Here is a 26,189-nt window from a genome sequence, read left to right as displayed (position 1 = left end):
TAGATCTGCATCCATATACCACATGCCTTTGAGGATTTGCAGTACATATGTCTGCACATGCATTTGTTAGAGGACATCTTTGTGTCACCAGCACTGTTGGTGTTACTAATGTAAAGTTTTAGGATTGCAATATTAATGAAAAGCAGTTTGTGCTCTACCTCACTTGCCCTTTACTTCCCATCTTAAGATTTGAGATGTCACACAGTCTTTCCTCTCAGCAGGAGAGCTGTTTCCTCCACTCGCTCTTAAAGGCTCTGCTCCTCCAACATCACTCCCCATCTCCTCTGATCTGTGATCAGATTGTGTCGACTTTGCCCTCCTCTCTTATCCTGTGTGTTCGTGTGTTTGTGTAATGGTGTTGTAGTGTGTGGGTGTGTTTTTGAGACTGTTTTTATTGTAAGTGCATCATGTGGGAGCAGTGTGTTCATGGGTGCCTGTTTTCATCTACAGTGTGTTATATATAAGTGTGTCCCTAATGTGGGTGAGGAGGCATGTGCAGAGTTTGTTTGTGTGTGTGTGTGTGTGTGTGTGTGTGTGTGGTGTGTGTGTGTGTGTGTGTGTGTGTCTTTCTTTGAACGTCTTTTGCATACTCTATCTACTTGTGTGCATTTTACTAGAAATTTAATAAGTCTTTAATCTAATATGTTATAATCTAACATTAAATATAAATGATGGCATATCAAAAATCATGAAGATGGATTGGGAATCTGTGCTTACAAAGACATGTGATGTCAAGATGTTTTCTCATAAGAACTCCAGACGGTGTACAGAGCATCAGGTTTAGACATTTTCTGAAGTTCCCTTTCACACATGTAGCACACCACAGGAGATTGTTCGTGTCAGCCCTGTTCTCACCTACTGGAAATTCTCCACTTGGTTCATGTGAGGATTGGCGCTTAGGTTGAGCCTGCAGGACACAAGACATGGTGCAAAAAGAATGAAATAAGTAAGAAATTGCAGTGTTTTTTTCATAAGTTGGTTCATAATTTTGATTATAAACAACCATGTTTTATGCTGTTACTCGACTTTATCTGACAAACTGGCGCAACTGTCAGTGACTGAAGTTTCCCAATCTTGTTGTCTCTCCATTTAGAAATTTGTCTTCATGTAAATGACCCTTCTTCTTCACCCTCAGATATTTGCATTCATATGAAAGACATGTCATCAACATGCCCACCTGCTCACAGTGAATTCTCCAGACAATGACCCGCTCTGTTCACACATGGGCTCAATCTGACATTGCATGTGCTTTGTCCTGTAGACAGGGTTTCTATGGATCCTTAAAAAGTCTAAAAAGTTATCATATTCTTTCATCTGTAAATAATTAATTGGTATTAAATATCTTAAATCAGTCTTTCTAAAGTTTCCTATTTATTGTCACTCTCCTCCACAGCTGCTTATAGGGTTTGAGAGCGGTACGATTGTACAATGGGACCTCCGGGGCAAGAAGGCTGACTTCAGAATCTACTACGATGAGGTGAGCTCCAATATGCATACCTGCATCAAGAAATTTAACAACTTAAGTGAAATTGCTGTAAGATGAAACATTTCTAATGCATGTCACTCTGACATTAACAAGTACATTTTCAGTTGCTTTTGGTGTTTCATGCAAGAATGTGTCGAAATTAAGAGTACTGAGTAGAGAATAGGAAATTAAAATGAGTCATGTTTGCACAGGAGGGGGTACATGATTAAAGTGCGTAAAAATGTACAAATCGCTTATGACACCAATGTCCTGTGGAGATAAAGAGCTGCTTCAAGTCTTTCTTTGCCATTTCCAGGAAACTATGAAAGTCAGATTTTTGAAGACTTTGTATTTACGGGGTTGTGATCATTACAATAAATAATCTACATAACACGCTCTTGATTCATGCATTCAGACATTAACAATATAGAAATTAAATCAGATATCTTCAAAAGAAATTAGATTCAGTAATAATGCAAATGTAGATCATTTAAAATTAAAAAGAAAAACTTGTGCTTTTCGTGAATGCACACAGGGGCCTTTAACAGCCTCTGTCTTATCTATTATCTTCCTCCCATCACTTATCCTAATTTGGTGACAGAAATGAGCCTCTTCAATAGCATTAACTTTTCTTATTTTCAACAAGGTGTCATTGCCATCAAGTGCTCTATTCCTGCTCATTTCTGTGCCAGCCAATTACTGCTTTGCGAACAAGAAGCAGTAATTGGATGACTCAGACACGTCCATACCAGTCCAAACTGTCTCTGACAGCTCGTGCAGCATTGTCAGCTCAAACAGGTAGAGACCACAGAGTCTGCTGCCATTTCACCCAGTTAGCAGTGGAGTGTAACATAAGACAGTGTTAAGATGTACTGTTTGCCTGTTCTTACTGTTAGGTGGCCATTTGACAAGGCTTGTATTAGTTAAAATGTAAAGAGTTAGCAGTGATGGAGAGAGAGATATTTTCAATTGAAAATAGAGGGCTATTAACTGCTGATCGGCTATATAATTATGAAATAGTCTATAACACGTAGAGCACTTCTGAGTCACAGTTTTTAGCCGTTGTTAAATTTACAAATACACCCTACAAATACAGCATTTCTTTATCCAAGGTCAATCTGAGAATTTCCACTGCATGCACACACAGACACAATCAGTCTGAACATACACATCAGTCCTATTCAGTCTTTTTTTTTAACTCCTGTGGCCCCAAAACCAATTTGCCCTGTAGAATTTTTAATCCTCTGCATCCGCTGCAGTCAGTCATCTCCTGTCCCATCTCCTGTGAAGAGTCACATCCTGCTCACATTCATTAATGCGGTTTCATGTGCATCACCTCCAGCAAAGCATGGCATCTCTGTCTCACACCTCTTCAGCAGAGTACAAATAACACCGGATTTCACAGACTTTACTCTGTGAGATCCATTGCTGTTGTAGAAGTACTGAATATAGCCATTCCTGCTGTTCCTGTGAAACTTTTATATGTTATTACTTTACAAGTTACATTTGGCTGTATTATTTAACTTCATTTGGCCTTTCTGTTTTTTTACATCTGTTATGTTGTACACCTTTTTTTTCTTCAAATGCGTTGCATCACCAATACATAAAGCAAGGGAAAGCAATTGTATGTAGCAACTGTTTTGGCTTAGTTATGGAGGCTTTAAGCAGCGTTTGACCTTTTTTAACATAGAATAGTTTAGAAAAGAATAGAGTAGAATTCCATTATCTTCATTGTGCTGCACACACAGCAAAATTCAGAAACACGGCCTGATTGGAGCTCAGATCCACAGTACAAGATAAAAATTAACAATAAAAGATTTAAATAATGAAACCTGGACTTAAAAAAACACTGGTGACCTCGGGGTCTAAGGATAGAGGCTGTCATATGTTTTATAGATTGTAAAACCCCTTGAGTCAAGTTTTTGATTTGTGATATTAAGCTATGTAGATGAAATGGTCTGGCAGAAAGAAGCCGTGCATAAATACTTCAGTGTTGGAGTTCCATCTCCAAAAGCTAATGGGTGCAAACATGTGGTCGATACTCCTGTGGCCTGCTGCACTGAAGGTGAAAATCATCTCAGTTGTTTCTGTTGGAGTCGACTGCAACTGTGGACTGAGTCATCCCTCTTGAGAAAATAGTCATAACAGTGGTGGATTTGGTATAAAATAGTAGATAAAAAATAGCTAGCTAGTAGCCTTGCATCAGTGGTGCATCCATGTACATATCCGAGTTGAGTTCCAGTTTTTTAATGATACCTGCTGAGTACAGCTTCACCCATACCTGTTATGTAGTAACTTTCCTCCATTTCCAATTTGCACAGTATTTGCAATCATCAGTTCCTGCCCTCTATCTGAATTGTGCACGTCGTAATAGTCACACGACTGCAAACAAGCTATTGAGATGAATGAGATGACGATGACAGATTCAAAAGATTCTTCATCTAAAACCAATGTTAAACAATTTGAGATACTGTATATGCAACATGTTTGTAATAGTCCGTTTTGTCTGTCTCACTGGTACAGGCCATCCATTCAGCCAGCTGGCATCACGAAGGGAAGCAGTTCATGTGCAGTCACTCAGATGGCAGCCTGTCGATGTGGAACCTCAGAAACACCTCCAAGCCATTCCAGGTCACCTTCCCTCACGGTGAGACACACACCAACAGCCATTTTTCTTTATTTTTAAATTTTTTTTTTACTTTACAAAATGAAACGTTGGTAATACCATGCTTGAAATATAGGGCATTGGGCCATGAATAAATACTTTATCATAAACCTCTGATGTGATGTATTCATGGTATTCATAAATGCTTCTTCATTGGTAAAGTCTATGGGTTGAGTTACAGTTACACGACATGTTGGCAGAAAAGAACTCCAGCTGCATTTTTATTTTAGTTCTGAGTTGTAGAATTGCAAATGTATGTTTTATTGAGATAAAAAAAAAACTTAATTATTAGTTAGACCTCTAAACTTAAAGGAAATGCATTTTCCGCAAATTAAAACATCATGTAGTGGTGTTACCCTGAGCAAAATATTTCAGCTCTAACATAAAACTCCCTGCACAGTTGGTAAACTTTCATGTGCTGTGTGTAACAGAAAAGTTGGTTGTAATGTGGCAGATGCAAAAGTGCGTTTTTTGTGAATGTAACCAGCCATAAACTATTATTCAGACGAGGTCATTGCCAGGTGTCTGCGCATTAAGAATGCATAATGAAGCAAACGTGAAAATGACAGTGATTGGGATGTGTAATGTTTGTCATCACCAATTTAGAGACTTTGGCTGTCAGGTGAGAACACTTCAGCACTGGTTTTGTTGAATGACTTCCACACCACTTGTTATTTTGTGTACTCTTCCTAGTCCTCCTTCTGTGTTTCTCCTACACTGGTGTGCTTTGTGCATTGCCAGGGCATCTCAACCTTGTCAGATCTTTGGTGATGAATAGTCTCTTCCTGTGGGCTATGATCTCAGGCAAAATAACAAAACAGGATGGCAAGAGGAAAGGACATGAGCAATGAATGGTAGGGACAGGCCTGAAGACATGGTTAAAAGCCACCAGACTGTTTATGTGCCACATTTTTTTGTCTGATATTTAGGGTGAGACAGAAGAAAAATGACAGAGAGAGCTGCAAATGAACTAAAAATATGGAAAAGAAGAAGAGTAAACAGTAAACATGTCACCTCCTGGTAATGGAGCAATCTCCCTCTGTTCTCGTAGTAAATAAATGAACTTATTCTATTCCTGAAGAGATAATTGAACTGATTCAGGCACTGTAAGCCAATCATCATACCACCACACACACCCATCACATCTGTGGTAATTTACCATCCTTGCCTTAGTGCTGCAGTCACTTTGTATCGTTGCATTTGCTTTGCTTGCAAGATGCTGCTGTCACTGGTTTAGCTCTGTCTGTATATCTCTGAGCTAGAGGAAGACAGGAGGCCTGCTGTCCCCTGCGGTCTGAGCCTGCTGTTCCACCAACAACATAAAATAATTGTATTACCACTAACACCAACAAAGCAGTAGCAATGCACAGAAAAACCATTAGCCACAGAAATCATCCAGCCTTTTATGTCATCTTTTGTATTACAAACATTTCTGTTTCTATGCCGCTATGCGGCGATAGCTGTGGCCGGAGGTATGTTTTCGGGTTGTACTTCTGACCATCTGTTCGTCCCATTCACATAAAAACAACATCTCAAGTTGCAAATGTCCAGTTGGACTCCTTGATGAACTGGTTATATTGGGTGGTCAAAGGTCACTGTGTTTGTCTTATTCTCTTGACCGTGATACCTAAAGAATGCCTTAAGGGAGTTTCTTTAAATTTGGCACAAACGTTCATCTGGACTCAACAATAAACTGATATGATTTTGATTGTCAAAGGTCAAGGTCACTGTGACCTGGAATTCATGTCTTTCTTATAATAATGTCTCTAGAGGACCTTGACAGAGTTTCCTCAAATTTGGCGCAAACAACCTATTGAGCTTAAGAATGAACTGATTAGAATTTGGTGGTCAAAGGTCAAGGTCACTGTGACTTCACCAAACATTAGGCCATAATTTTAAGAATTCGTAGGGTAAAGGCTTTCACACACTGAGTCCGCTGTTTTTTGTTGTATATTTTAATCCATTTTTTGACCTTGCGCACTGAGGCTGATGCATTTTATTGTTCTATTTATTGCGAAAATTCACAATATAAGACACATTTGCTCCCTTGCTTCTCTCCACTGGAGGTACCTCACAAGCACTTGCCACTCTCTCCCTGCGTCCTGCATTTGGCACCACAGCTGCATGAAAGGACTGAGCTGTCCTCCTCTCTACCTTTTCACTTTCACTTTCTCTGCCTATATGCGGTCCTCATCCTCGTCATCATCATCCACCCAAATGTCACTGACTGACCTGTTAAAAATGAGCCAGTTGAGTTATGAAAAGATACTGTGCGCTCCAATCCTCTCTCTTGTCACTGATATTCTCCTGCTGCAACATTTTTTTCTTGGTCAAACAACTTTGTAAAAGCTTGTGTCGGATGCAAAATACTCAGAAAATTGAACCTTTTCCGAAAACTTGAAGGACCAAAGGACCAAAGTTTCAGAGTCAGTGCGCAAACGTGATTGACACAACGTGGGGTCGTATTTATTTTTAGATGTGTGACAAAAACACAGACTTGGTGTGCAAAGGCTTTAATTTAGACAAAATGTAACACAAATGTGATGCTTGTGGTATTTTGGGGAATATTAGCCAAACCAGAGACAGGGCCTCTGCACAAACATTGTACAGATATAAGTAAAGGCAAATTATTTATTGGTTCCAAAAGGAGTTAAAATTGTGCATTTTATGTCCTATGCCCTGTTGCTGTAGAAGAGAGCATCCCAAAGGTAGAGCCAAGTCAAACTATACAACTGTTTCAATGCTATGTGACTTGAATGGAAATGAAAAAGCCTTCAGCAGAAACTAATTCAAATTAGTTGATTATATGGCATGGCAATAATGTTGTTACCAAGGGCAAATTTATTGCTCCTGAACAACTGGACGTACTGTATGCTCTGGAATCAATGTTTAATTTAACTTGCATTGTAGAAAAGACTGTATATTTTTTGTCACTTTAGTTTTAAAATGCTCTTTGGGTTGGTATCCGAACACAACAGTCTAGGTTTTAATTTATTTGTGTCCTGAAGAGACAAATGAACAAACAGTTGTTTTAGCTGGTGTTTGCACAAATAATGTGGGTTGCTATATATCCTGAAGGGAAGGGGGAGAAGAGTGATGGCTATAGGGTGGAAGGACATGGAAGATAGAGAGAGCGAAAAAGGGAGCCAACGTTTATTTATAAACAAAAGACAACTGATCGAACAGAAACACAGAATGATATAGTTAGAACTAATAGATAGGGTGCACAGAATTAGAAAAATTAAAATGTTTAAAATCATTATGAGGTTAGATGGGTTTTACTACTATAAATGAGTTCTTCATCCTTCATCTCACATTGTGATTTACCATTTAAAACTGAAAGAACATGATGATTTAAGATAATTTACCCTGTACCGATTAAATAGTAAAAAAAAAAAAAACAACAATAAATGCATGTTACCCTGACACATGTTATATGTTTTATATAACTGTGAGTTTGACCAATATCAAAGCATTACCTTGAGACTTGGCTGTTTACTCTTATTTTTTGCTCTTTCCCCCTTTTTCTGTCCTTTCCTGCTTTGACATTTCTGTGTGTAATCCTGTGCCTTTGAGCCTTATCAGTGATGATAAGTCACCGTTACCCAGAGCTTTGGCTGCCTGATAAAGTTTGTGCATGAGAAGTGATGTGTAAACAACTTAAAACCACCTGAAATCCCATGCACATGGAGTATATATAGGAAATGCAATGCCGCCCAGATTGTATTAAATAGTGACAAAACTTCTCCTTTCTAACTGCAAATATTTATTCTTATTATGCCTCAAAATGTTCAGCCTTTAACTTATTTATTTCCCTCCACTACGATATCTGTTCCTGGCAAATAAAACCTGATTGCTGAGTCTACAAAGCTGACTTAAATCTCAAAGGAGATTGACTTTATCAATATTTATCCTAAACCCAGAGCCTTCCCAAGCCTTCACCTAAAAACATAGGGGTTGTAGAATGGAAACCCACATCTCCACTCTCAACGTTCTGTGATTTTGTACACCAAACATCCACCCTGACCATTTCATATGGATTTTGTGCTGAATTATTTCCTGCAAAATGTATTTTGGAAAACAACTGCATCAAAGGGTTTTTTTTAAAGAAATTACTGAGCTAAAGTTACTGCTTGTAGTGAAAAATATTTTTCCATTGTATGAGAAAAAAGTTAAGGCTGTGGCTACAGTTATTGTAAAGATGAGAGATGCCGCACAGGCACGTGTCAGTTGAATTACTGAAGCTATGTTCCTCTATGTGTTCATTTGTCTCATGTATGATCTTGCATTGGGGCAATATTTGAAATTACGGTATTCTATTTTGTAAGGCTCATGATTTGGAAATTTCTTTTATGCTTTATTCATTTTTTTGTTTTTCAGAAAGGCTTTTATTCAGAGCTCTATGCCTGTGATATAAAACCCAAGGTCCCACTGCCTTTCAGCTGGAGAAATTCCTCTTTATATCAAAGGCATTATCATTTTATTATGTGAAGCAGGAGAAGAACTCTCTGTAAAGTGCTAACTCTGATAATGGTCTGCTGTTCCTTGAAAATAAGAATTGGAAATGCAGTACACAGTAATCAGAAAGCAGAGTGGAATGTATGAATATTAAAATTACAGCTTTTGAGGAAAAGGTTATGAGCTTAAAGGGATAGTTCCGATTTTTTTGAAGTGGGGTGGTATGGGATCTTTATAGTCACTTACCTACAGTTGATGTCAGTTGGCACGCTCTCAGTTTGGAGAGGCACGCAGGAGTACCACCATGCAAGATGAGCAATGTACTGCTGTGGATGGGGGCAGCAACAAAACATATTTTAGCTAACTTCAAAAAGCAGATTAAGTGTTTCACATGTATGCTCTCTTTAAGGTCACCAGACTCCACTGGCAAAAACAATAATTTTAGTTCGCTGAACAGAGCAGGTGATGGTCTAATGCTTCTTCGATCAGTTTGTCGGGTTGTGTTATTGTGTGACTTCAGTGAATCCAAACTAACCCTTTCAAATGCTAAAGTCACACAATAACCCAAACTAACTTGCTAGGTGAGGCAGTGGTAGACCAGCAACTCCTGTGTTCAGTAAAGTTACATCACTGTTTTTCTCAGTGGTGTCTGGCTTTGAAGAGTGTGATATAACAGCTTTGGTTTCAGTGACATCAAGGTAAAGCAGTGAAAATATAGTGATTATATTAATTGTTTTTGGTGGGAGTGTTTTTTAGGTAGCTAAAATATGTTTTATTGCTGACCCATCCACAACAGCGCATTGTTAAGCTTGCATGTCAGACTCCAACCGGATTCTTCAGACTGGGAACTTGCAGGCTGCCATCTACTGTAGATATTGCATTACCACAGAAAATTATCTCATACATAAAAAAAAAAGAAAATTTAAACTAGAAAATGAAAAACATGAAATAGGGGAAAATTAAACAGAACCACTGTAAACATTGGTTCTCTCTTGTGGGTTTATTGTATGAAATGCTATGCCCCTCAAGGCTATGGTCCAATCATTTATACGACCTACTGTTACTGCTGCAATTTTCAGCTACTTGTCAGGTGGCAGTTTCTCTTGCAGTCTCCACTCTTGTGGCTATTTGAAATAGCATGCAGGCTACTACAGTGCGCTCATGATTCAGTAAATTGAATTGTCACACATATGAGGAGCTGCTCCCTGAGGTCTCATTTTACATAAAAAGCTGCCTGTTCAAACTGCTTGCATGCTAAAGTGTGCATGAGATGTGTACAGTAATGTGGTATTATCTTGAAATGTTGTTATTCTTTTTCTATCTCCTCAAATTCAGGAAAGATACAGAAGGATGGGAGAAAGGAGTCATGTAAACCCATACTCAAAGTGGAGTACAAGACTTCGAGGAACAGGTATGTGCTTTCTAAACAAATATTCAGGTCCAGGCTTTCTGATTTCATCAAGTTACCTGATGAGGCTTAACTGTGATTTGAATACAGTCACGGGGAGATTTATCCTGTGGTTATTTTTATCATGTAATGAATTAACTAAAAGGTTGACACCCTGCTTGGTGATCATCAAAAGCCACCAACAGGAGCAAAAAGCAAGTTTTTGCCAAAAACATTATTTTATAATTGCAGGCCTTTAAAATGTGCCCGTGAGGGGGGTTAAGTGAAAAAACATTTTAATTTTGATAAATTGCACAGTTTAAAAAGTGCTGTGAATTGCCAAACAAAATAATTTAAAAATATAAATCATTTTTTTATTATGCCTCCACAGCAGTGATAGCCGTGGCTGGCATAATATTTTCTGGTTGTCCATGCGACAGTCTCTATGTCTCATTCTTGTGAACACGATATCTCAAGAAGGCCCTGAGAGAATTTCTTAGATTATGGCACAAACGCCCACCTGGAATCAACAATGACCTGAGTAGATTTGGGTGGTCAAAGGTCAAGGTCACTGTGACCTTGCATCTTTCTCATTTTATTTAATGTTTTTCTAGTTTAGTCAGTAGCCTATAGTAAATGGCTTTTAAAACCACATAGATGTCTTGTGAATGATTAAACTGTTTGAGTAATTGATTTATTTCACTTGTATTATTCTCTCTCCACAACAGCGAGCCTTTTGTTATCTTCTCCGGTGGTCTTTCATATGACAAGGCAGGTCGACGGCCAACATTAACCATCATGCATGGCAAGGCCATCACTGTGCTGGAGATGGACTACCCTATTGTAGAGTTCATGGCACTCTGTGAGACTCCTTACAACAACGGTGAGTACATAGGGCAATGAACAAACAGTTTTCTGCTGCTGTAACAATACAACGGAGGGAAATGGAATTATGTTTGTTTTGCATTTAAAATTACTTTAAACCAATCAAAACACAAAACAGAATTATGAAAAATTCACATATCAGCATTAAATTAGAGGAAAGAGGGGTGATCCATTATTTGCAGTGATTTGCAGTTTCCTTAAGAATTGCACGCAAGAATTGTTGAACATCCTCTTCTGCCCTTCTGCTAGATAAAAGAAAACAACAATATTCTGTCTACTGCTCAGGAAATAGTTTTTTTTGGGGGGGTTATGTCTTAAAAACAGTGGCAAGTGCTGTCAAACAATCTGAGCTGTTCAGTGACTGACCCTGTATTCATGACTCAAATTTACTTATGAATACAAAACTGTAAAAATGATGATAACATTGTATGAGTTATGTTTGGGCACAAATTTTGTCTTTGGTGGCACAGAGGAGGTCTGCACACAGTTAGGCTTCAAATAAATAGTTTATTTCTCTTTGCAAGGCTGGCAACATCCAAGGAAATTTTTCTATGTATAACCTGGAGCTTATAAAGAAACCATTTTTAACTATTAGGCACCAAATCAATAGTTTTATTTTTTGGTTTGTTTTTTTGCAAGCCAACATTTGGAACTGATCTTGTAGATCTGAATGTTACCTTGTAAAGAGAAATAAACCATTTATTTGGAGCCTTAAAGTGTGCAGACCGCATTTCAGCTCTGCAGTGAAGTATTTTTTGTCCTGCGCCAGAGTATTTTTTGCGTGGATGTGTGCACACTTCATCCCTCCTCTGAAATTGTACTTGGAAGCCGTGAAGAGGGCTGCAGATTATTGAAATATTATCCTAAGAACACTTTAAAAAGTCTATTTATATGTGTGGTTGTAACTGATGTAAATATGGATTAAGCATTATCCTCTTCAGTATGGATTTGTATCTTACAGAAGTCCAGGAGCCTTTCGCAGTGGTGGTGCTTCTGGAGAAGGACTTAATCGTAGTGGATCTGACACAGAGCAAGTATGTGTTTCACAAATAAAAACACACCCCCAGCAGCTAAGCTGCATGTGATTGAGCAACTCCCATCATCACATGTCAACGTTTGACATTAGATGGCATCATCAGACATCATGTTAGGGGAAAACATTGCTTTTATCATTCATCTATACATCAAATCCTGTCACAGTCATTAAAAAATGAAAGAGTTAAAGATCTAACCAGTCTCACTCATGGATATATACTTCAGGGGAAAAAGAGAGGACATGTGTCCCTTGAATAAAGACATGTCACTTTGCTCTTGGGGTGAAAATGCAACAGCTCCAGTTAAATTTGCTTGTTATCGCTATAGGAGGGAATGAAAGTGAAGGTGAAAGGTGCTGATGTGGTGCAGTTGTGACAGATTAACACCTAAGGCCAGGGAATACATTCGAATAGCTGAAACACACTATCAATTAGGCATACAGTGTGAAGGTTTAAATTGGGTTTCCTAATTAATTAGGTTACCTAATTAAAGCTGTTGGATATAAATATCACCTGATGAGGCTTAATGTAGTTTTAACTTGACCAGATTGTCTTTGTCGACATTGTCATTTTGATTGATTAGCTGCTAATTCTGTTGAAACTGTATTATAAATAAGTTGGCCGTCTGCTCCTAGAGACTGTAGATTTGATAATTCATATACAGCTTGTATCCTCACACTCACACTCATAAAATTTACTGAAAAAGGAATAATTAGTATTTGTAATGTAGAATTTGTACATTTGATACAGTAGCACAACATGAATAGTTTTATTCAGGCACTCAGCATTGCCATTTTTACCTCCCCTGAAGGTAAAAGAGGTTATTTTTGCAAATCGTAATACATTTAAGTGATGCTTATCCTGTGATACAGATTCAGTTGCAATTCTTTTTTTTCCAAGTTAGATCAAGTATGCTGCTTAATGGGTATTCTTCTGATTTCATCGAACAGATAATGCATTGTAAATGCGATCAAGTATTTCCTTGTTGTTATTTAATTGTGACTTCAACTTCCCTTAACTCCCTTCCCTAACTCCCTCCCTTCAACTTTTACTTAATTTTCTTCTATATTATATCATGTTCTCTTGCAGCTTCCCTGTCTTTGAGAATCCTTACCCCATGGACATCCATGAGTCTCCAGTTACCTGCACAGCCTATTTTGCAGAGTGCCCACCTGACATTATTCCCATCCTCTACTCGATAGGAGCTAAACACAAGAAGACCGGCTACAGCCAAAAGGTAGGCAGGGGAAATAAGACGAAGAAGGACCTTCCTTTTGTGATGTATATAGATTTGTTTATTTATTGCTAGTATCAGTCTCTTTTTGGTAGTTAATTCTACTTACAATATTTGAGCAAGACAAAACATTTTGAAGCAAATTATCATTAACATATGAGTCATTTTAATCAGTACAGTTTTGCATTTGAGGCTGAAAGCATGAAGGAAAAACGTGATTATTTTTTGCTTTGTAATGAAATCGGTGTTTTGGAATATAATTTAACCTTACCTGCAGGGCTCAGTGGGTGAAAAGCATTGGGTTATGTTGTTGGTCCTTCAAAAATAATCAACACTCTGTTTGTAACCATGGCAGGAGTGGCCAGTTAGCGGGGGAACGTGGACGTTAGGCTCCCACACCTACCCAGAGATCATCATCACAGGGTAAGTCAGAAATATTGACAGGGAGATGTTGACAGTACAGAAAGACCTTGTAAGTCCATTAGCCCCAGCTGTTAGAAGAGAAGGTACAGCAACACCCATCATAATGAAAAGGGAATCTACAGTATATGCATGTCCTCACTCATATCATGACAGGACCAGAGGACAGGGATTTATATTTTGTGTTTTTAGTGCTTTATAACCCAGCACAGCACAGCCTGGGACCGTACTACATTGTAAGGGCTTGACAGGGATCTTAACCTGTTCCGAAGCACTGGGAATTTTCGATTATGTAGAAATATTAATCGTCACTGCCCAATTTTTAAGATGTAAGATAGTTGTAATGTTTATTACAGTTGGGGTTTTGCGATGTTGAAGCAAGGAGCAAGGTGAAATGTCTCATTTTCCCTTAATTTCCTGAGCCATTCTCAGAGTAATTAACAAGCTAGTTTTGCTTAATAGACTAAAGATCTATTCTTTCTCTTTGTTCAGACATGCTGACGGATCAATTAAGTTCTGGGACGCATCTGCAAGTAAGTCTAATCTCCATGTTTTTCTTTCTTCGTGAGTTATACTGGAGTGATACATTTTGATCAGCTCAGGCTTTTGTTGCATAGCTTGCTCAAATAAACAATATTTTTTCATGAATTCCTTGGTGAGTAATTTCAGATTTGCCACAGGCGCTGAGCTCAAAGCAAACTAATAGCACCGCTATCATATGAAATGCTCCACAACAAATAATACAAGCACATGGCCCATTGTCATGTTCACAGATGGCCACACACTAAAAAAAACAGCATGTACATGTGTGGTTTTCTCAAAATCTTTTGAAAGGAATTTTGTCGACAGCTGTGGTCTGTGGATGACATTTATTTGCACGGCATTTAATCTGCTAAGGCTTAACTTTCTCTCTGTGTATTGATTGCAAAGTGATACCTGCTTTTCTCAGCCAAACGCACCATCAGAATTCAAGCTCACCATATCAGCCTAAAGCTACTGTGTCTTGGAGTGTTAGTTGACTTGGATGCTAAACGTTTGTGATAATAATTTGGACACATTAATCCTTTTTATTTTATTTGTCATCCTGTCAAAAAAACAAGAGGTACAGTTCTTTTAATATGCAGCTCAAGTAATGTGTGTGTCATTGTCATTTATTTTCCTAATGTCTTTTGAAATCATCAAACTTCTTTATGTCTGTTGTCATTTTTGACAGTAACTCTAACATTTAAAGATGATAGTTAAACACAATGGTCTGGTCTAGTTTGGTTTCTATTGTGCTTATTTTATATACTGTGTTGCATTAATCGCATCTTTAATAAACCAAATATACTGGTGCGGATGCTAAGCAATGTGCTACTGTGGAAAAACTTATTTTAGCCACCTAAAAGGACCTACCTAAAAAAACAAATATCACTTTCTGTGTACACTGTAATTGGAATATTTTCACTAATTTACCTAACACTCTGTGGCAGCGCTAGACCAGTAATTCCTGTGTTTTCTGAGGTGAAATGACTGTTTTTGGAGTCTGGTGGCTTTGAGATAATTGCTTCAGTTACCTGTCAGAAAAGGTTTTCTGATGGCAAGGTAAAGCTGTAAAATATTCTAAATATAGTGTACCCTTAAACTGATACTGCTTTTTTAGGTTAGTCTGTTTGTTAACATTGTGTTTCAGTCTATTTTCTTCTGTATTCCTTATTTGATTCTATTACTTTACATTTGTTTTGCCATAATTGACTCAAGTCAAACCTCTTTTAATCAACAATTCCTGAAAATTAGCTGTGCACAAATGATGCATGCTTCCAAGCACCTTGGCTGCATTTGTCGATAGGACTCAGCACAGTTCTGTCTGAAGTAAAATCAGAGAGCTGTGGTCAATGTCCTGCCAGCCAAACAGAGTACTTACCAATGCCTGTTATACAGCTGCACTTATCAAGTTGTATGTGATGAAAATTTCTCACCAAATGGAGACGAGAGCCAAAAATATTATTGTCATCAGGATGGTGGAGAATAGCAAGTTATAAATATCTCTGCAAAACAGAAGCCAAAGGCAGATGGTAGGTATTTTAAATGACTAGGCTACTGCTTTTGTATCTTGTTATTATTATTATTATCATCATCATTATCATGCTTCCAAGCACCTTGGCTGGATTTGTCTTATTATTATTATTATTATTATTATTATTATTATCATTATATTAAAAAATCCTATACACTGGTACCACAAAGGCCAACTGTCATCCAAACATACTGCAGTCATACCATATCCATGCACTGAGCAGCATATTCCTTCATGGTATGGGTGCTTCCACTTTTCCACTTTACTAAATGTATGTTGCCATTTACAGTACATTTTGCATTTCCAATATTTTCACCAAGCATTTTTTTAACCAGTCACACTACAGATGTTGTATAAGCTGAAGACCTCCAAAGCATTCGAGAAGCCTAAGCCAGGCGAGGGCAGGGCGGCCGAGTTGGTAGAGGAAGACCCCTTTGCTGTTCAAATGGTCAGCTGGTGCCCGCAGAGTCGCATCTTCTGTGTGGTCGGCATCTCAGCCCACATCATTCTGTATCGCTTCAGCAAATACGACGCCAACACTCAGATAGTGGTGAGTGAGATGAGAATCAAAGGAGATAAAGTAAGGTTCAATGTAAATCTTACAAACTCTTTCACTGATAAATTAAGTGACCATCTTTCAGAAATATGTTTTAAACCAATCTTCCAAGGTTCTGTGTAGAGGAAGATCTAATATAAATTTTGCTCATCCAACATTGTCAGTAAGCTGCGTCTGTTTAACACTAATTCAATCGATGTAGTTCACTGTGGTAGTCACGCTGTTACAGGACTGACTGTTATGGTAGTAAATAATAGTAGTTTTATTAAACCAAATGTTTGTTTCTGTCTCATCCGCAGTCACTAGAGGTGCGCTTACAGTGTGAGACAGAGGACGTCATCTCTCCCTCTGAGAATGAAAACAATCCTTGCTTCTCAGAGTCGGGCTCCCACTCACCTCAGCACCACCACCAACACCCAGCCAGCCCAGGCAGTGGGACACCTGAGGGGAACAAAGACTGCAGCCCCTGCCTTAAGTAAGAGCTCCTCACACACATTGTTTGTCAGTGACAAATTACAAATATGTTTACAAACAATTATTGGCATATTTGCAAAACAAGTAGCTACTGATGAAGACGCTCTGTCTGCATTGTTTGTTACCAAACTGAATATTTGTATCTAGAGCACTAACAATTGAACAGGAAAACAATGAAGCGCACTTTGTCAAGAACTAATTCAATAGTCATAAGTTCCAGCTTACAGTAAAGTGAACACTGAACATGAATGCGTCTCTGTTGATTATTGTTTCTTTATTTTTTTGTTGTTGCCTGTGACTTAAACACTGGGTCAACATTTTTTTAAAATATCTAATTGACGATGCCTTATTGTTTGTACGACAGTGTCAGTGTGTTGACTAAATTTAAAGTGAGTGCTGTGATTAGCCCTCAAAGGTGCAGTCATTAGGATTGAATGGAGTCTAGCAGTGAGGTTGTAGAACTGAAATTTCTCTCATGTGCCAAGCTACCCACTCAGTCTGTACATATAAACACCTCATTCTAAGGTAAGGTAATGAAAAAAAAAACGATGATTTTTATTTTCAGGTAAATATAAACAATGAAAACATCGTTACCACTGCATTCCTGTACATTCTTGCTGTTTACCTTTTGACACTTATGGTCAATTTTCATGACTGAAGCAAACATATTTATGTGTCTCTTTCTCACCAAGTACTCTATGCAGGCTACATGACACAGTACTTTAAACTCTTCTTTATGTCTATTTCAGGGTGAAGGAGCGAATGGTTCGGGTCCCTCCTGGCTACCAGGCAGAGCTGGTCATCCAGCTGCTGTGGGTAGATGGAGAACCTCCGCAACAGATCACCAGCCTGGACATTAACTCTGCCTACGGCCTGTAAGTCTCCAGATGCATGACAGTCTCTATGTCTGCTGGTCGAAGTATCCATCTGTGTGAATATTGACTGTCTAGATTAGGAAAATGGGAAAAGCCTTTTTTTTTCATTGATTTTCCATTGTGCTAATCAGTTCCAAATCTTAGTAAGTCTGCAGTCAAGGCACCAATCAGGAGGAGTTAGCACAAAGTACTTTAAGACAACGTTTCTGAAATCTTTGCTTATTAACATGGTGCATGGTGATAGTGTAAACTCCAAGACTTGACCTGAGAGACCAAGGATTTTTAATTTTGAAATTGTTAATTGTTCATTATAGGAAAGCACCTGATAGTTTTTTTAATTAAAGTTTCAACAGTGAATCTGCATGTTGGTGAACCCAAATGGCAGAAAACAGAACAGTCGGAAATGTCAGCCTCCAGAAATCATCTATCACACTGACTCTAAATCGCACACAGCATGCGTGTGTGTACGCATAGTTCTGTCCATCTGTCTGTGCATATCCGTGTCTCCATTGGCCTGTCTCTCCATTTATACATGTTGAGTTTTCTGGAGTATAGAAATATATTTTACACAGTTCTAATTCTGCCCGGTTTCAGACCACCAGTGAGTAGCAGTTACCAGCAGCTAGGTGTAATAAATCAGTGACATCGGGGCCCTGCAGTGTGCAAACTGTTTATTCGTTTATTTCATAATCTGCTCACCTTTGGCTCAGCAACTGTGTGCATATTTCTACTTAGAAGTTACCAGCAGCCATAGATGTTACACTGAATAAAGTGAGTGAAGATCAAGGTGGCGGCCACTAAATACCAGCAGCAATGGCAACAAGATTCATTGAGATGGAACATTAAATAGGCCAGTTTGTCATGTGAGTGTTATTGTACATGTAGAGAAAGCAGTACATACCTGAAGATAACACCAACTGGTAATGTTTGTGTTTATTTATTAATGAATAATAGAGAGGACTTAAAAGCATTTGGATATTGGGATGTGGGGTCTGGGCTATGTGATGCTGTATCCTTTGCTTAACATATAGCACAGTCAGTGGTGGTAAAAGTACACAAATCTATAACACGAGTCAAAGTATAGATACTCCTGGTCAAATATCACTCCAATACAAGTAATAGTTGCTCAGTCAAATTATTACTTGAGTTGAATCACTGGAGTGCTTGCATTTTTAAAAAAGAGTATTCAAAGTGCCTAAATAAAAAACTCAACACATATACATTAACAGAACACAGTACGCTGTCATCTCAAAAACTTCAAACATGGACTTGGACCCACTGCTGATGAGCTCTCCACTCTGCCTGTCTCTACCGTTGAACTGCACAATATGAGTAGCATGTGTGCAAAGTAGATGTACAGGAACATCCCTAAGACAAACAAACCACACGCAGAACTGCATTGTCACAGTTTATGGACTTTTGTATTTCAGAAAAGAAAAAAAAAATCATCGTCTGACTTCAAAGCAGTTTTACTGAGTAATGTGAGCTTTTGTAGAAATGTGGTGGAGTCAAAAGTAGAATATTTGTCTTTCAAATGAAGTAGAGTCGAACTAACAAGTTAAAACAAAAACTAAATACTCAAGTAAAGTCTGTTCACACAGACAGAGACAGACGACCCCAAAAATTTGCCCGCATCGAGCTTTCGCCATAGTGTGTGCAGGCCTGCAGTCAGAGCTTGCCAAATATAATTTCAATATAGTATACTGGACTCCTGAGTCTGTACCAAGCCACTAGTGAGCTGACGTCATCATTTCTGACTGTCTTCCTCTGTTTCCTTTCTGTGTCTTTTATTCATCTTTTTCTTTGATAAAGGTAATTTTAATACTTTGAAAATGACTGGATGTCAACTTAAGTAATGGTTGACTTTTCTATATAGTTCTGTTTTAAAAATTTAAGAGATGATGTGCGTCTGTGTTGAAGAGAAGTTGATTTACTTCCTGAGTCCAGAGTGCTTTAAAACCACTTGTATGGCTTTGCTGTGAAAAGTTCTGTTGGCGGAATCCAATAAAATCACAGCTCTTTTAAAAAAAGATCTATATGGGTCAAGGCGAGGCCATCATCTGCCTCTCCTCTCTAAAGCTTTTCACAGCTTGAATAGAATTCCGGAAATTGATTTTTTCTTTTTTGTTTCATTCATTTTAGCTTTTTTCCACTCAAACCTGCTTATTAAAACACACACACACACACACACACACACACACACACGCACGCACACACACAAACACGGTGAACAGTGCACCTAACATAAAAAGCATTACACTACAACACATTAGTGAACAGCAACATTAAAACACATTACACAAAGGCTCTGCAAGAGGAATGTTAACAGCAATAAATCAATGCCACATTAGTGTCCTTACACATTACCGAAGGCACCACAAAGGCACAAGGCTGTCTCCTCTGGTCACCTTCATGGCACGCATGTGTTTAACAAAGGATAGGCTCACTGTTGTCTATCCTAAGTCTTACTTAAACGTTTTATTTTCATTTATAAATGTGCATTAAGAGACCCCACTAACAGTTTAAGATCCAAGAAACTAATGTTGCAGCTTCTCACTGGGATTAGCCCTCTCTTGGCTACCTGTATGTCAAATTAATGACAACAGTAAGAGCAGTAATGCCGTTTGTTGTCAACTGACTGAATTCTTTTTGGACATGCTGAAATTGAGAGCAAAAAGTGGGAGATCGTAACAATAACACAGATGACAGGCTGCAATAAGACTCTTTTCTTACCACCATTTTTCTTGAGCTGTCAAGCCTTTAGCTTTCATCAATGAATGCTGCACTGCCCCGTAATGTTGTTTTTGCTGGTTTTTTTTGTAAGGTTCAAGCTGTGTTTAACTGTTGCTTGCACTGAAAGGCTGAATAAGAGTACGGTTTGGGCACTGCTGCCTTTACACTTGTTGGTTTTCTTGTGTATTCTAATTGATGTTTTTTAAAAGCGTAATCGTGTTTGTGGTATTGAAATTACATAGACTACATGACTGCCCTTTCAAACACGTCCAAATTACAGACATCACTGTGGTTGGTGTTGTCACGACCATGTGACAGTAATTTTAACTGAACCCGACATCTGCATGGTGAATACAGGAGCGCAATGATTGACTGGGCAGCAGCAAATTTGAGTGGCATTTATATATTTGCCTCACTTAATTTAGCTTTTTTTAAATTATTGCTGGATTGAAAGACCACTGATAGAGCCATTTGTTGTGACTATCGTCCAATTCTGGTCAGTGCCTGATCAGCTGGAACGTCTTTTGTATAAAAACAAACAGAAAAAAATGACTGCCAACAAGTTTCTCTTGATTGGTGAAGCCAGAGGCTCTGGAGCGACAAAGGGTAGCAGGTGGCAGTGTAGCATGTGGGAAATCTGGTATTAATATTCAAAAACAGCAGCAATAGCAGTGTGAGATAATAGATCTCTTTTCTTCAAAGACAGAATTTTGTTGACACTAATTACACCAAAATGTCACAGTTAATTTGACAGTGTGTGATAGTGCTACATGCAGCACCTCTAATGTCAATGAGAAAAATAACCTGGTGAAACAAACCTGCCAACACAATTAATGTCTCAGCTCAATAACACTCTTTCTCCTCCATGTAAATGCAAATGTCTGTGTGTGTCTGTGCATGTGCACGTGCCTCCTTGCTGTGTTTGTGTGTGTCTAGTTTGGCGTTTGGCAACTGTAATGGCCTGGCGGTGGTGGACTACTTGCAGAAAACCATCCTGTTGTGTATGTCGACACTGGATCTGTATGGAGCCGCCGACCCCTACCAGCGCCTTACCCGCTCCCCCCGCAGGAACAGACAGTCCACCTCAGGTAGCACACACATGCACCTCTGGCACCTTGCAACACAAACATGTACGCATACAACTAACACTCACTGTGCAGCTACACAATAATGTGTCAATAATGTCGTTGTCATAGCCAGACTATCGTCTTTTTTCTATGCTCCTATCCTTTCTGCCTCCATTTCTGCTGGTTCTACTGTCCCCTTCTTCTGTTTCTGTTTCTCTATCAAGGTTAGACTGATCAATCAGGCAAATCTGATCTATCTTTCATGAGTAATCTTAAATTAGTGATGTGGATGGTTTCTATATATTTCCTGTACCATAGCTCTCAAGCCCTTTACCTGATCAATACCATTTGATCAGGTTAAGAGTTTCTCCTACAGATGAGGGACATTTTGACCAGATTCCACCTTAGTATGAAGTCTTTTATTATTATAATTCTTACTACATTTACTGTAGGAACATTTTGTAAAAAAAAAAAAAAATATTGTAACATCTTAATAAATAAATATTAATGTCCATTATGTTTACACTTTAAACTGGCCAACAGCATGTAAAGTGGTTCACTTTCATTCCCACAAGCCATAGCATTAAAGGTTTAATGTGGATTCAGTCATAAAAATCCAAATAAATGATACAGAGTGTGTATTAATATAACTCTGAGAGGGGACATTTGCAGATTGCAACCAGCTGAAACTTTTCCTGGTCAAAATTCATTCAGTGTTTGTTGTTTATGAGGTTTTCATCAAGAGCCAAATTATCTGCAGAGGTCTTTCTCTTTCCAAAACAAACAGAGCCAGTGATAGAAAAAAAAAAAAACAGTAACGCTGACAAACACTTGCAAATCAGTGTTTCTCTGGACTGCTTTATGACTCAAAGTATAATGTGCAATACTGTGTAATACTTATGTCAGTGTTAATGGACAGTGGTCTAAAATCTGCATCAGAAACTTTTTTGCCCTGATAGAAATAAAATGTGTAATATGTGTAAGTATTTAGAGTAAGTTGACATTAACTGTGGCAAAATGGCCATTTACACAAAATATAGTCCATCAACAAGTACATTTAAAAAATACGGGTATCTGCATGTACACTCAAAAACCTGTATCAGTCCAACCTTATTTCTTGCCTCTCTTTGCTCTTTTTCCTCTCACACAATTACATACAAAGACAAAAAAAACACCCGTCCATCTCAGTATGCCTGTCACAGATCTGCACTATGATATGAAGTGCATGTTAACAGGCTGCGTGTCATTCCACGTTGGCATTATTATGCATGTTGTCATGTTTCTCTGTCCTTTCTGTTTTCAGTCGTGCTTGAGCATAGATCTGTAGTCAAAAGCCACAGAGGTGTCGTTGTACTTCCTGACCCCTGCCTCCCTTTTCTCTGCTACTGATCTTTGCTCGTGATGGTCCCTGAAGACTCTTATTTATACTTAATGTGAATATATGCAGCCCCACTGTACAGGAACGAATGTTTAAGACACAAGCTGCACTTTTGTTGTTTGACCTTACAGTAACCTCTGGATTTGAGGGCATGGCAGCTCCAGCGGTTTAATATTTTAGATGTCTAAGGTCCTTTAAGCAATTTAAAGTACTGAGCTCTCTCTGATTATATAATTCCCACAAGTGTAGCTAAGAATGCGCTTACAGGTATTCAGATTTTTGTGAAGGGGAATATTACTGTAGATGGAGGGATGACTTTGGGCTTTGGAACCCACTTTCTTCATTTGGTGTTGCATAAGTGCTATTATTGACTACCACAGCACTTATTGTTCCCAACTTCCTGTTTTGTAAAAGTCTTTCTGTGATGGATCTTTAAGATCAATTTGGAGATGGAGGGGGAATAAAAACAGGCAACGGTGCCCTTTTTCTGTACCCCAGGTGGTGATGTTATACTCTTATGCAGTCACTATGCTGGAGTTGATATAATACTCAAGACAAAAACACTGTCGAAAGGCCAAGTGAAATACATGGCACTTACTAAACTATCTTTAAGCTGCTGGCCTTGTCTCTTTCTGTAGTTTTCCAACATTTCAGAGCATAGTTTTCTGTCCTTTTCACAACATTTTTAGCTGTTGTCGCCACACATATGTGTATGTGTGTACTATATAAATGTCATTCAGATTTAGTGGATTCATTTCATAAAACGATGTTTAATTATTGATTCTTTTAGGTATGTTTGGCTAGTTATAATTAGAGAATTATGCCAGTCGAATCAGATTTGGTTTCATTACAAATATTAAAGGATTAAAGTTTGAATGAGATTCAGAGGGATGTTAAATGTGTCTGTGACATTCAAGTCATATGATAAACAAGCTAACTGCACAACACCATTGTGTTGCCATCACTAGGTATCAAACAAAATCCAGAGACTGTATCGTATTATGTTGCCGTAAGCTGTAAATTCAACACTTCTATATAAAGGATAACCTTATCTTAGAGCCCTTAAGCTGGGTTCACACTACAACAAAACACAGCAACAAGATGCCCAGCTACATTATTGCCGAGTTGCTGTTATAGTGTGCTCAATAGTTAAGTCGTCACAATGTGTGTTTGTTACTTGCCAAAAAACACCTCGACTGACATCATCTAAAGTTCGTATGTAGGCATAAAAACATCTTATGCTTATGATCAGTTTCTGAGCCCCATTTTTGCACCAGCCAAAGACAGTTAGCATAATCAGCTAACTGAGTTAAATAACACAGTGCACAGCTAAAAAGAAACCATATGATTGGTTGACACTTCATCGCGTCATTGGGGCACTGAAAAAAAGTTTAGTACAACTTTTAATTGCATCTTGCCTGTCAGCAGTGCCAGTTGTTAGGTATCAGTTTGTAGCGCCATGTCTCTGGCTTCCATTGAAAATTAACCGTAGCCTGTTGCTGTGTTGTTTGTAGTGTGAACACAGCGTCACGGTGCAAAGCCATTTCTCCTCTGGTCCACTGCATAGTGTTTTCAGGTGCCTATACCAATCACTCTGCAGCCAAATCTAGGGACCAAAACATCCCCAGAAGAACACTGCACACACACTGACTAGTAAAAAAAAAACCCCAAACTGTCTGCTTGACTTGATGCAATCTCAGTTGACTGAGTGGTCTCCTACTTTAAGTTGCTGGCCCTAGTTATAACGCATTATTGATACCACGTTTGGACAGATGGCAAATTGTAGGGATGTCCTGATCAAGTTTTTTTGCCCCCGATCTGTCATTTGATTTTGGGCATCTGCCAATATTGAGGTCTAATCTGATACTTGTGTTTACCTGGATAATACAGCTACATAATGCACACTTCAAGTACTTTAAACTTATTAAAATAAACCCAGAGAATATGCTTGACAGTTTAATAGCTGTGCAATGCAATATAAAAATACAAATGTCTGCATCTAAACAGTCCCTTAAGGGTTTTTTATTTAATTTATTTATTTATAAGTAAACAAACTAAAAAATATTTTTATGTGGCTCTTGTCACAATTCCACTTACTGCTCTATTTGTTTTTTCAACAAAATAACAAAGTAAACAAATTCAAATGTGTCTTCAGACATTGCTCTCAAATCCACTTAGTGTAGTATTGTAATAAAAATACAGAATACTATAAATGAGTAATATAATCACAGTTCCACTTCAGAGTCGTGTTATAGCTGAACTTTAACAATCCCAGTCACAACAAATAAAAATCGGTCACAGTTCCTCTCATCACAGCTTTATAGTAAAACTACTTCACAAAAAATGAACAAAAAGTGGTGTTGCAGTAAGTTGAACATGAAAAAACAGTTTCTACTTATTGGAGTAGCAGCACTAGGATAAAACCTGAATATCAAATCATGCTCTCCGTTTACGACACCTGTGTGATGGCGGATGTAAAAGAAGGATCGGACGGGCGCATGCTCAAAATAACCAATCAGTTAAAAAATGCATTAGTTGGCCCGATACCAATCTTTCCTGTCCGATCTGGACGTCCCAGCTAAAGATATCTAAACAAAATGCTATCTAAAGCAATTATTGGATGTAACAAGTGATATATTTTGTGCTGCTTTGTAAATGATGATGCGTTGCCTGCTAGCCTAGTCGTTTACTTCTTGTGCAAATGACCCATCACATCAGTGTTTCTGGGGTTTGCTGCAGTAGCGGGTATATCTTGTCTGTCCTCCCCTGACACTAACTCGGTTGCTGCTTGCTCTCACTTTCTTTTCCACTCTAAGCCTGTGTGTTCTTCTCTCCCCCCCTTCCCTGCTTTTTCCTCCCCTCCCTTTCCTCTGTCATAAAATTTCTCAACTCTATCCTTCCTCTCATACTTCACTGTCGCATTCTTTTGTCTCTCCTTTTCTTCCGTCCCACCTTACTCATACGCCTCTCTACATCCGCTTTCTCTCTCCCACCTTCCTGTCCTCTCTCATCTCTCCCTCCCCTGAATCTCTACCTACACAACTCCTTATTCCTTCCTACTATTCTTTCCACTCCTCCTCCTCCTCCTCCTCCTCCTCCTCCTCCTCCTCCTACCTTTTGGTGACTCTGTGGCTGCTGGTGTGGGCATGTGGGCCTGCCTGACAGAGTTTTGCATGCGTGGCCTGTCTAACTTTTATTCAGATTCAAAGAAAAGGATCCGTACATCCTATCAGAGTAAGTCGGGCCTTCCCTAAAGGCTGGGGGACTCTGTGTTTGTGTGGGGGTGGGGGGGGGGGGTGGGGGGTCGTTGTTGCAGTGTTGTGGTGGATGGAGATTGTGGCCGTAGGGACTTGGACAGTATGATGTGGACTGAAAGCAAAGGGACAAACCAAAGAGATGTTTGGAATAAAAGTGGTTGTTTTATATGTTTATTTAGCCATATAAAACAGAGCTTCCCTATTCCAGTCATGTCTGACAGTATGTCCTTTGCAGAGAGCCACTC

General features: G+C 38.6%; 1 protein-coding gene across 1 annotated transcript in view; it reads left to right on the top strand.

Moving 5' to 3' along the window:
* stxbp5l (syntaxin binding protein 5L) overlaps positions 1-26,189 on the top strand; it is a 151,947-nt gene that overhangs the window by 94,143 nt on the left and 31,615 nt on the right. The window contains exons 7-19 of the mRNA XM_042494697.1: positions 1,394-1,477; positions 3,989-4,112; positions 9,924-9,999; positions 10,704-10,858; positions 11,822-11,894; positions 12,984-13,131; positions 13,484-13,551; positions 14,041-14,081; positions 15,940-16,154; positions 16,460-16,635; positions 17,384-17,509; positions 21,179-21,330; positions 25,853-25,921. Coding sequence (XP_042350631.1) covers positions 1,394-1,477; positions 3,989-4,112; positions 9,924-9,999; positions 10,704-10,858; positions 11,822-11,894; positions 12,984-13,131; positions 13,484-13,551; positions 14,041-14,081; positions 15,940-16,154; positions 16,460-16,635; positions 17,384-17,509; positions 21,179-21,330; positions 25,853-25,921 — 1,507 coding nt within the window. The remainder of the gene's footprint in view (positions 1-1,393; positions 1,478-3,988; positions 4,113-9,923; positions 10,000-10,703; positions 10,859-11,821; positions 11,895-12,983; positions 13,132-13,483; positions 13,552-14,040; positions 14,082-15,939; positions 16,155-16,459; positions 16,636-17,383; positions 17,510-21,178; positions 21,331-25,852; positions 25,922-26,189) is intronic.

The sequence above is a fragment of the Plectropomus leopardus genome, chromosome 10 (genome assembly GCF_008729295.1).
Source record: "Plectropomus leopardus isolate mb chromosome 10, YSFRI_Pleo_2.0, whole genome shotgun sequence".
In the NCBI taxonomy this organism is placed as follows: Eukaryota; Metazoa; Chordata; class Actinopteri; order Perciformes; family Serranidae; genus Plectropomus; species Plectropomus leopardus.
The sequence above is the reverse complement of the archived record's forward strand: the minus strand, read 5'-3'. Positions and strand labels throughout refer to the sequence as shown.